This window comes from Microcaecilia unicolor, chromosome 6, assembly GCF_901765095.1.
Source record: "Microcaecilia unicolor chromosome 6, aMicUni1.1, whole genome shotgun sequence".
Classification (NCBI taxonomy): domain Eukaryota; kingdom Metazoa; phylum Chordata; class Amphibia; order Gymnophiona; family Siphonopidae; genus Microcaecilia; species Microcaecilia unicolor.
Genome location: NC_044036.1, coordinates 276,344,790 through 276,356,797, shown reverse-complemented (window position 1 = coordinate 276,356,797; position 12,008 = coordinate 276,344,790). Strand labels below are relative to the sequence as shown.

Here is a 12,008-nt window from a genome sequence, read left to right as displayed (position 1 = left end):
TTTTGGCATGTAACCTTTGCTGTTAGATGGAAAAGCCTAGTACAGAAAACTATTGTGAGGCTGGTGCAGATTTTTGATAGGATGGATTTTTTAGAATGCAGAAAGAAGTGTGTGAAGGGTATTGTGAAAAGTATTAAAGTCTTATGGCAGAAATGTTGTGATAAGTGTATATTTTGTTTTTGTTATGTTTTTTAAAATGATGTATGTTTAATTTTGTAATCTGTTTTGGTTTAAGCAGAATATAAATAAATAAACATACACATAAAAACCATGATCACAGCCAAATAAAATGATATGACTGTAGGAACAAAATAAGCATTATGAAGCACTATATAGTAAAGGTATATGGGATCATAATACCTGACACAATCAAGCATTAATATCCTGACTTCAGAAATGCAGACCTAAGCTTACAATGGAAAGCCTATTGTTTGCTGAAGCTGCGACCTCACATAGAGACGAAGACTGCCAAGAGTCCCAATGTGCTAGGATAACAAGGTTGTCATCTGCATCAATGTCATGGCCAGAACAGCAAAGGATTCTTGTGGCTGGCAAATTGCACATTGTTTATGAAACCCTGGCTTCTCCTTCAGTGTGCTGCCAGTGAGACAACCAGTTGGCCCTTGAAGCCACAATATTTGGGGCAAACAAAGTTGTGTACGTCGCCCTCAAAGCCAGAATGCAGTCATCAGCACAGCTGCAGCCCATGGTTTCTGAATAAAAAGGGGCTTTTATCTGATGCAAGGGCTGATGTGTTTATATTCTATCCAAAGAGCAGACTTGTGTGGGACCCAGCTGACCATCAGAGGAACACACTGCCATCTAGAGGTCTGCATTAGACCAGATGGCAGATAAAATTTCATGTGGACAAATGCAAATTGATGCACATTGGAAAGAATAATCCAAATCATAGTTACCAGAAAAAGATCTAGATGTCATTGTAGATAATATGCTGAAATCCTATGCCCAGTGTGCAGCAGTAGCCAAAAAAGCAAATAGGATGCTAGGAATTATTAGGAAAAGGATGTTAAATAAGACTGAAAATACTATAATGCCTCTGTATCGATCAATGGTAACATAGTAACATATAGTAACATAGTAGATGACGGCAGAAAAAGACCTGCACGGTCCATCCAGTCTGCCCAACAAGACAACTCATGTGTGCTACTTTTTGTGTATACCCTACTTTGATTTGTACCTATGCTCTTCAGGGCACAGACCGTATAAGTCTGCCCAGCACTATCCCCGCCTCCCAACCACCAGCCCCGCTTCCCAACCACCGGCTCTGGCACAGACCGTATAAGTCTGCCCAGCACTATCCCTGTCTCCCACCACCGGCTCTGGCACAGACCGTATATGTCTGCCCAGCACTATCCCTGCCTCCCAACCTCCAGTCCCGCCTCCCACCACTGGCTCTGGCACAGACTGTATAAGTCTGCCCCGCACTATCCCCGCCTCCCACTACCGGCTCTGCTATCCAATCTCGGTTAAGCTCAAGGTGATCTCACCTTGAGTATTGCATTCAATTTTGGTCACCGTATCTCAAAAAAGATATAGCAGAATCAGAAAAGGTTCAAAGAAGAGTGACCAAATGGTAAAGGGGATGGAACTCTTCTCATATGAGGAAAGGCTAAAGAGGTTAGGGCTCTTCAGCTTGGAAAAGAGACGGATGATGGGGGATATTACTGAGATCTACAAAATCCTGAGTGGTGTAGAATGAGTAGAAATGAATCAATTTTTTACTGATTCCAAAAGTACAAAGACTAGGGGACACTCAAGGAAGTTACATGGAAATACTTATTTTTTTCACTCACCGAATAGTTAAACTCTGAAATTCTTGGCCAGAGGACATAGTAACAGCAGTTAGCGTATTTGGGTTTTAAAAAGGTGTGGACAAGCTCCTGGAGAAAAAGTCCATAGTCTGCTATTGAGATAGACATGGGGAAGCTACTGCTGTCCCTAGGATTGGTAGCATGGAATGTTGCCACTATTTGGGTTTCTGTCAGGTATTTGTGATCTAGATTGGCCACTGTTGAAACTGGGCTGGATGGACCATTGGTCAGACCGAGTATGGCTATTCTTATATGTTCTATAAAAATCCAAATGTCTGTTAGAGAATTAAATGTGCAAGTAATCTGTCCAGCTCCTTAAAGAAGCCATCCAGTTTGCCTAAGCTGAAAAGGTGACTGTAGATGGGTGGTGTGAAAATGAGCATCCTAATGCGGGACTTTCCTGTATACTAAGCCCATCTGTAGTGTGTCCCTTGACAAAAGGCCTTTTTCTATGTTTTTATTTTCAGGTGATGGGCTAATGTTGTCATTAGTGCATTGGCAAATGAAAATAATTAATGCAGAAGCTCTTACTTCCTCCTATTTAGGAAGTACAAACTGCTACCACAGTTACTGTGCAGTAATGTTAGTGTGCTAGCTGCATGACGCTTCTACACTTATTTGTATCAGCAGAATGTACTGTATTTTTACACATATAGGACTAGATTCAGTAAATGAAATGAGCATTGAGCGCTGTTCTATAAATGGCTCTCCGAGTTGGGTTCTATGTATAGTACAGTGTGTAGCGCCGGGATCCACACCCAGCGTTGGTCATGAGGATTTACTTTTGAAGATAATATTAACACTGTCAGATTCTTTGAAATTGGATTCTTAAATTAGCCAGTTGTTGAAAAAACCTTTTTTATTTTTAAGGAAACTAAGAAGAATCCATACTTTTTTAGACACTTCTGTTTTTCATTCAAAGTTTGTTGCTATCTCTGCTAGACTACAGCAATAGTATCAATGCAGGTTGCCTGAAAAGTCGTATCAAAAAGAATCAAACTATTCAGAATACAGCGGCTCGTCTAACACTTTTGGTTCACAAATATGATAAAATAACAACTCTCTTGGTAAAATTTCATTGGCTCCCTGTAGAGGCCTGGATTCATTTTAAGATCTGTGTTAGTGTTTAAGATTCTCTATGGTTTAACACCTTCATGTATGTGTCATTTGATACAGTGATATTCTAGTACATGTGGAAGAGCATTTTCAATATGACGACTAGATCTGATTTTGGGCGTTTTGCTGAAAACGTCCAAAAATCAAGTGCTGAACATGGCCATTTTGAACCTGAAAAACAACTGTCTTTTTGTTTTAACAATGACCATTTCCTAGATGTTTTGTGCTTACTGCGTCTATCTTTTTGGAGTATTTAAAAAAAAACACCCAAGTGAAAAACACACAAAATCAAGCCATTGGGAGGAGAAGCCAGCATTCTTAGTAAACTGGCCACACAGACATCTCAGCAGAGCAATGGGGCACCCTAAAGGGCACTGCAGTGGACTTCATATAAAAGATACACATTTCACTGTTACCCTCTTATATTGTATGGTGGGACCTCCAAAACCCACCAAAAACTTACTGCACCCAGCTATACACCACTACAATAGGCCTTATTGTTACAGATGCCACCTATATGTGTGTACAGTAGGTTTTTGTTGGATTTTAGGGGGCTGACACTTTCCACCACAAGTGGATTATATGTCTGGGTCCCCTTCTCCACAGTGCACTGCACCAACCACTAGGCTACTTCAGAGACATGCTTGATGCTCTAATAGGACTGGCCACAACATCTGAAGCTGTTATAGAGGCTGGGATGTACTGTTTCTTTCACATCTGTTGGGGGTGAGAGGGGATCAGTGACCACTGGTGGAGTAAGTCATATGGAGGGGCATAATCAAATGGGGCCGGCCATCTATAAGGGTGGCCATCTCTAAGGCCGGCCCCGTAAAGCGGCATACCTGACCGTATTATCGAAACAAGATGGCCGGCCATCTTTCGTTTCGATAATACGGTCGGGGCCGTCCAAATCTCAACATTTGGGCCGGCGTTAGAGGTGGCCGCCATTGGTTTTCGCCGATAATGGAAACTAATGGCGGCCATCTCAAACCAGGCCAAATCCAATGCATTTGGTTGTGGGAGGAGCCAGCATTTGTAGTGCACTGGTCCCCCTGACATGCCAGGACACCAACTGGGCACCCTAGACTTTAAACAGAAAGGTGCTGTGTACAGTTTTAGATCCACCACATCAATAACAACAGTGGGGATCGATGTTTGAATGAAGGATTGCAGTTACCCAAGGATGGACAGACGGACGGGCTAGCAGATTGTGTTACACTTTATGAAGATTCGCAGAATGAATATTTGTTGGTCCAATTTAAAGGAAGCTTGCAGCAGATATCCAGAAGGATTGCTCAGAGGATCAGTTTGTATACTGAACATTGAACTTCAACTTGGAAAAAATACATGATAGAAGAGAAGGATTACTGGGGACATTGGTGACATTGGTCTAGAGATGTCCTTAATTAAATCAATGTTCATGCATTTGTAATGTATTTATCATAGGGTTATTGTGTAATTGCCTAGTTCTCTGTTCTATCCCAGGTAATATGTAATAGAGATATTATATTCGAAGAGTGTGTGAATGAATGAATGAATGAATGATATACTATTATAGGATGGTACATGTATACCAGCCATTAGTATATTAAAGAAAATATAAGCAATATTTAAATAAAGTGGTTTAAGCAGCTTAATTAAGTAGTGGCAGTCATGTAATTGATAGGCATTAGATTGTGCCTAGATTGGAATAAGGGAGATCTCACAGTAGTATACGATGCATATTTATTGAGGATATCCTGAAAACCAAACTTGTGCACGCATTTATAGAATAATGCCACTTATACGTCTAACTTAATTACTTCATTAGCTATAGCTATCAATAATTGGCCTTATGTATCATTAGTAGGCACTAATTTGCAGTTACACGCATGAGTTATGTCCCTATTCTAGAAAAGCATAAGAACACAAGAACTGAACATAAGAATAACCATACTGAGTCAGACTCATCATCCATGTAGCCCTGTATCCTGTTTCCAAATTCTATATATTGCATGGAAATCGAAGTGTATTCTAGAACAATGCGTGTAGCTTAATTGTTTAGCTAATCAGCACTATCAATTGGATGTTAACAAGCAATTATCAGTACTAATTTGCATTAATTATGATTTACATGATTTACATGCACAACTCACTAAGTGCATTCTGTAACATGCTACTCAAATTCGAAATTGCACAGTTGAAGAGGGGCATGGTTATGGATGTGGAATAGGCATTTCTAAAATCTATGTGTATTAATATAGAATACACCTGCTCTGCACCTAATGTAGGCATCAGGATTTATGCCAAGTACACAAGTACTTGAATATCTTCAGTAATTTTGTTCTTTGTAATAGTCTCTACCATTTTGCCTGGCACTGACGTCAGGCTCACCGTTTATCTCTGGCTGAATATCCACAGTTAGCAGCTACATTGTGCAACATAGCTATTTAGCGGCCAAAATAAACCCAGATATTCAATGCTGGTCACCTGATATGACCCAGCATTGAATATCCGCTTAACACTGGCGGTGAACAGCAAACACATTGCCTGCTACCAGCTGAATAGGGGGCCCAAAGTGTCTAAAAAGAAGGACGTTTGTATCTAGACATGTTTGTCATGTACAAGACACAAAAAGTTGCTCCAAGTGAGCTTCTGACTACTGGAGGGTCTAAGGCATGAACCCTCCTTAATCCCCCATTGGTTGCTGTCCCCCTCCCTCTTCCCTGAGCATACTGGTGGTTAGTGCAGTGGACCAAGGGACCCAGGTTAAAGTCCCACTTTAATTCACTTTTTTAAAAATAATTCTGAGTCTTCCAGAAACAGAAAAATACCTACTCTACCTAAATATATAAGACACTCGCAAGCTTGAAGGCAATTGAAGTGGTGTACATTCAGTTATATTAGTTATTTTTCAGAGCCTGGAGGGATCATATTTGCAAAAAAGAGTTATAGTGGGGTTTGAACCTGTATTCTGTGGTCTACAGTTCACTGCATTAACCACTATTATGCAGGGACATCTGTGTGGCCATATTTTTGAAAATGATGCCAGACAGATGTTCCTGTTTTTTTTGTCATTCAAAAGTTGGATGTTTCACTTTGAAAAATGGCTATTCATTTTAGATGTTTTCAGTGTAAAAACGTCCATCTCACAGCCATAATCAAACAGGAAATGTAGATCTTTTTCCTTTTGATTATGGCTGTGAGTCTGCCTTTTTTTTTTTTGGACATTACGAACAGGATGTTTTTTATTTTGGACTTAGGTTTTTTTTTTTTTTTAAAGGCCCTCCACACTTCTATCAAAAAAAAAAGTGGAAAGGATTACAGTGAATGAACAACTCCAAGAATTACTCAAGAATTTCTTTGCTTCTCTTTAACCCTTTAGACACTATGTCCAAAACCAAGTTTAAGCCTTTTACAGCAGGAATCATGTACAATTCATTGTAAACAATGGATTCTATGCAGACATCATTATATAAACTCTAAGGGGCCCTTTTACCAAATGGCGGTAAAAGGTGACCCGTGGTGGCATTGGAGTGTGGGACTGTCATATGCCATGGCCACCTTTTACTGCTGCTGGTAAAAGTGGCTTTTTCTTAATGGGCCAATAAATGGCCTTGCAGTAATTTAAAAATTGCCACGTGGCCATTACCGCTGGAGCCCTTACCACCTCTTATTTAGGAGGTGGTGAGGGCTCTGGCAGTAACCTGACAGTAATCGGGCAGCACACGGCACTGTCCAATTACCGCTGGACACCCCCCTCCCCAGCAGTAGAAAATAAAAAGTATTTTCTAGTGCCGGAAATAGTGAGTGGGAAAACCGGAACTACTGCTGGGCTCCTGGGCAAGCCCAGCAGTAGGGCCAATTCACCACATGCCAAACTGGCAGGAGCCCCTCAGCCCTTTGATAAAAGGGGCTCCTAAGTCTGAAAATGTACCACAACCTGCACAGGAAAAAATAGGGAACAGCCTCCACGTAGAAAAACCAACCAAAGAGGAGTAGAGAATGGGTAATGGACACTCAACCACAGGAACTGGTTCTTCAGAAATACTTTATTCTGGCCCTGAATTCAAGAAAGATTTATAAATGCAGTCCTTTGTTCTGTTTTAGGGGAAATTCAGTATAAAAACTTGTACAAGATTCCCCTCAGCAACCTGGTTGGACGCAGCATAGAACGACCTCTAAAATCTCCCTTAGTGCCCAAAGTCATCACTACGCCAACTTCCAGCGGCACTGCACCTGTTCCTGCCACTCACTCCTTATCACTTTCACGGATGGAGATTAAGGAAATAGCCAGCAGGACACGGAAAGAATTATTGGGTAATGCTTCAGAATTCTTTTAGTAGTTAAATCAATAAGGATGTGGATTCATTACCACACATTTGGTTCGTTAGTGTGCCTTTAAAAATTTAGTGCATATTAAGGAGGAATGCTATCAAGCTGTATTAGGACAATAACCTGCATTATTTGCCCCTTAACGTGGCTTAAAGGGCACTATTGCAATTTTTCTTGCCCTAATACAGTGCTAAGTAATCACAGGATATATAGTAATGAGATGCAAAACATGCTAATGGATGTAAAGCAGCTCATTGCTATATAAATTCTATAATGCAGCTTGCGGTGAACTACCGTGAGACTACAGCTAGAGGTCACTGGTTCCATCTTGAAACCTGGGCAGGAGCAGCTGGGGATCATACCTGCCTGAACCCACTAGACACCAGGGAACTTTAAAGGTAGTCTGGGGAGGAAGGGGTTCCTGGAGGTTGAAGGGGCTAGTCATCTGATGGAGGAATCTTCCGATTGGGGGCAGGGCTTAATTTCAAGAGGCTGAATTGGGGGGCATGAGGAGGGCAGCTTGATATGGAGGAGTTGTGATTGGGAGGTGGGGGGTCTCAGGTGTTACAACAGAACTCCTTTAAGATGCAGCCCCAGTGCATCGGGTTGACTTTGTGGACTATTGCTCCTGGGACGTTATATTAACTGCTTGCAAAGTTGCTGACAAGCAGCAGCATTCTGATGGCATGGGAGTCAGTAACCTGGAGTACTGAAATATCGCAAGGTGGTGACCCCATGGTAAATCAAGGTGCAGTAAAAGCCCTATTAATTAAAACAACTGTGTGAAGCAAACAAACAAAAACCAGCCAGTAATGATGGAAGAAGGTCCAAAAAGCTGAAAAATGAACCAAAACGTTTTCCCTGTGCACATGCCTAATCCATAATTGTTTTGTAGAACACTAGAAGTAAAATAAGATGGGGACACCTTAAGGAATTTTGCTGGCCCTGGATAAAGTATTGATTAGGGTTCTGACTGTTTAGTTGTCTGACAGGGCAGCCGAGGGCGGGGGGGAATTCCCTGGGCCTGGCCTCAGCAAGCATCTGGGCTACGTGGGGCCACGGGCCCCCACTGAAATACGCCCTGGCCCCCTCTACATTTGACCTGCCGTTGCTGCCCGCCCACCGCCGCAGCAGGTTCCTTGTTTCCTGGCAGGGGTCCCCAATCCCCACTAGTTGAAGAGTTTTCTTCAGCGCCGGTCGACTCCGGCGCCTTCGTTGTGGGATCATCTATTTCTGACGCCTTATGTCCTGCACCATGCATGTAGCCCCGTGCAGGACGTAAGGTGTCAGGGCGGGGGGGGGGGGGGTTGTGGTTGTGGCAGTGGTCCAAAGTGGCGGGGGGCAGCGGCGGCGAGGGGGGCGTGGCAGCTGGGGGAGGCGGTTAAACAGTCCCCCCCCCACCTCGGGCCCTGGCCTCCCTCCTGCCGAGGTCTGGCTACGCCCCAGATCTGCCTGCCTACCTGCTTCCGGGTCTGTCTTCTCCCCTGCTCCTGCATGCCACCCAGGACTCGGATGATTGCATTAGTGTGATATTGTGTTAATGCAATCATCCGGGTCCCAACTCCCAGCACAGGAGCAGGAGAGGAAAGACCATGGAGCAGGCAAGCAGGAGGAGCCTTACCGGTGCCATGCTCGGGCTCCCCCTTGGAAGAAGAGACAGAAAAGGGGTAGGTGGGCAGGAGGGAGCGGCGGCATAAGGGGGGGGGCGGCGGCGGAGTGGTCCGGTTCTGCCCCAGGCCTGGCTGTGGCTGTCAGCGGCTGTGGTCTGTGATAGCTTTCATACATTTGATTTTAGCAACAGCTGATGAGTCATGGGAGGAGGCTTTTTAAATGGAAATTTAGGGTCTGGGCCCCATGAGCCCACACCGTAGAGACACTGCACACACACATAGAGAGCTTTAGTATGTGTGTAGTATGACAGGTGTTTTCAGCAAAAGGGAAAGATGCTACCATTATTCCATGATTTAATCTTTACTAGTCTTATTTAACCGCTTCATGCAGGGCTATCAGATGAGCAAGCTCCCAAGTCAGAGGGGCCACCAAAACTGAAGAAGCATGCTCGCAAACGATTAGAAGGAGAGGCTCAACCGGAAGCAGTCAGGTCAACAAGCAGTGACAGGTAGGACAAAAACACTTGATGCAAGAACCAAGTTAACACATGTTTTGGCTACCTTGAAAACCTGAGCTGCTTGTGGCTGATTCTCAAAACGCTGGCGCTGGAGGTGATTAGCGCTGGCATTAATGTATGCAGAATGCTTAGAAGGCTCTAGCACAGGAAATAACGTGCATGCCAAAGATTAGCGCAAATTGCATTTAAATGTAGGCAAATAGTCATTAATTATTCTCTCCCAATGCTCAGAGAAACAGCACACAAAAAACCCTGGAAAGCCAGCTCCGAGGTCGCATTGAGGAGTTAGAAGAGAGGATTTCTCATGATTTTCCTTTAAAAACCTGCCGGATTTGATTTTATTTGAAAGAGGAAGGAAGCCCATGCAAGCCTCTGAGCACTGGTGGTGAGGAACAAATATGTGGGAGGCTGAGCAAAACTGAAAGCAGAAGCACGCATTGGTGCCTGTTTTCTGCACTTATACATAAGTTTTTCAAGTGAAAAATTTTTTGAAAAGCTTATATTTAAGGAGCAGAAGAATGGCGCTGATGTGTGCCTGCCCTTAAGTGTTTGAATGGACATGTGCACGAGAACTTTGCTTAGTACAAAACTCTTGCGCTCATGCTCCAAGCACATTCCTCCCCTTTGCACAGTGTGCATATAGAGTCCCTTTTACAAAGCAGCGGTAAGCTCAACCGCGGGCTTACTGCTCGCTAAAAAGGTAGTACTGCCGGGCTACTGCAGCAGCCTGGGGGTAGTTCCACCCCCAGCGCATGTTGTATCTGGCACTACAAAATATTTTTATAGCACTGGTGTGTATCCAGCGGTAATTGAGCAATGCCACATGCTGCCCAGTTACCGCCGGGTTAGCATGAGAGCCCTTACCACCACCTCAATGGGCGGCGGTAAGGGCTCCCACCCCAAAATGGCACACGACAAGGTTCTTCACTTGCCACACAGCCATTTCCTGAAGAAAATAAAGACTTGCCTTTTACCCGCTGCGGTAAAAGGGGGCCTCAGCGCACATCAAAACATGCATCGACACCAGCGCAGGGCCTCCTTTTGCCGCAGCTTCATTAAAGGGGCCCATCATTTGCATGCTGTTAACGTTGAGCACTGAGAAGTCATTTTTGCATGGTGGGTTACGTGTGTACTTTCCAGCGCTGTCCCCTATAGCGCCAGAGTTCTGAGCATCAGCCCACAAGTTGTTCATCCCTGCGCTACTATATACTGAATTATATATATTTTTTTTAATGGTATGATCTTGTGATCCATGTAGCCCGATTCTCTTCTAATTAATTGACAAGTAACCTAGGCGCAGTCTGTATTGTGTCTGAATTGAGTCTCCTACGTGAGTGCTATTGGAAACCAATTCTGTCTTCCTTTTCACAGAATAATTTTAGGCTCCTTTGAGAGCAGTTCTGAAGAGCAACGCCACTGTTCTACCAGTTCAGACCCTGATACTACAGTGAGCATGGAGGAGAACTCGCCATTCGGCGGCAGTCCATTTCAGCTAGCAATTTCCTTTGACGAAGACATCGTTGACCTAAAGTGAAGACAATCATGGGGCCCCTTCTCTTCCCCTTTCTCTCTTTCTTACGAATCTGTAGACTCTGTAGGAATGTCACAACACAGCTTCAAGTGCTAAGAGTTGAGATGCACTTAAGCTTAGCACTAGTCAAGTTTTACAGACACATCATGCTCTGGAGAAATGAACTAGTTCACCTTTTTTTTTCTCAGCTGAAAAAGCCTCAGTACCCTCTGGAACAAAGATGGCGGATCCTAAAAATGTTTTTGTTTTTTTTTAAGGATGACATTTCTAAGCAAATAAAATCTACATTCTCATCTGCCTATCAGCTTCTAGTGAAGCTGTCATGGCTGCGAGGTAGGTTCATTATATATATCCTCATTAGATATCATATATGTTTTATCACACCAGAAGATTATTTTTTAGAGGCACATATCAAACCTTTTGAAATACAGGTTGGTTAATCAGGTATTCTTTAGTCCAGTTTCTACCCATCCATCTCAGTTAATGGGATGAACTGATTACTGACTGTCCGATAAATTAGGTGGGAGCTGATAAATGAGCATAAAATTAATATTACAGCCCCCTTCTTATTATTCAGCTCTTCTAACCACTGTTTTACACCCAGACTAAAATCAACAACTAAAATGGAAGTCAGTCAAAGAACACATGGAACGACAGTTTGCATTTCTTGCCTGCTACAGTGCAGAAATCAAATTTAAAGCCAAGATGCAGATAATGCACGTGAAAATGAGCGTACAATGTGGAATTCTTCACACATATCTTGCAGCCTGTCTTGCTTGTATTTGGATTTATGCTCTTGTGGGGTCCTTTTACTAAAGCCATGGTAAAAAAGTAGTCTGTGGTAGTGTGGATGCATGTTTTTGGCGTGCACTGGGCCATTTTTTTTTACCGCGGCTGGGGGAAAAAGCCTTTTATCAATGGGGGCAGTAAATAGCCATGCCCTAGAATTAAAAGTAGCGCACAACTGTTTACTGCCTGAGCCCTAACCACCACCCATTGACCTAGCAGTAAGGGCTGACGCACTACATGCGCAGTACTTATGCAGCACACACCAATGTGGCCGCGATGCCAATTACTGCCGGGAATG

At 43.4% G+C, this 12,008-nt stretch overlaps 1 protein-coding gene across 1 annotated transcript in view; it reads left to right on the top strand.

Annotated features, from left to right (window-relative positions):
• GARNL3 (GTPase activating Rap/RanGAP domain like 3) overlaps positions 1–11,756 on the top strand; it is a 456,591-nt gene extending 444,835 nt beyond the window's left edge. Inside the window, exons 28-30 of the mRNA XM_030207543.1 lie at positions 7,038–7,247; positions 9,264–9,381; positions 10,762–11,756. Coding sequence (XP_030063403.1) covers positions 7,038–7,247; positions 9,264–9,381; positions 10,762–10,924 — 491 coding nt within the window. The 3' untranslated portion in view covers positions 10,925–11,756. The remainder of the gene's footprint in view (positions 1–7,037; positions 7,248–9,263; positions 9,382–10,761) is intronic.
• Positions 11,757–12,008: the final 252 nt, after the last annotated feature.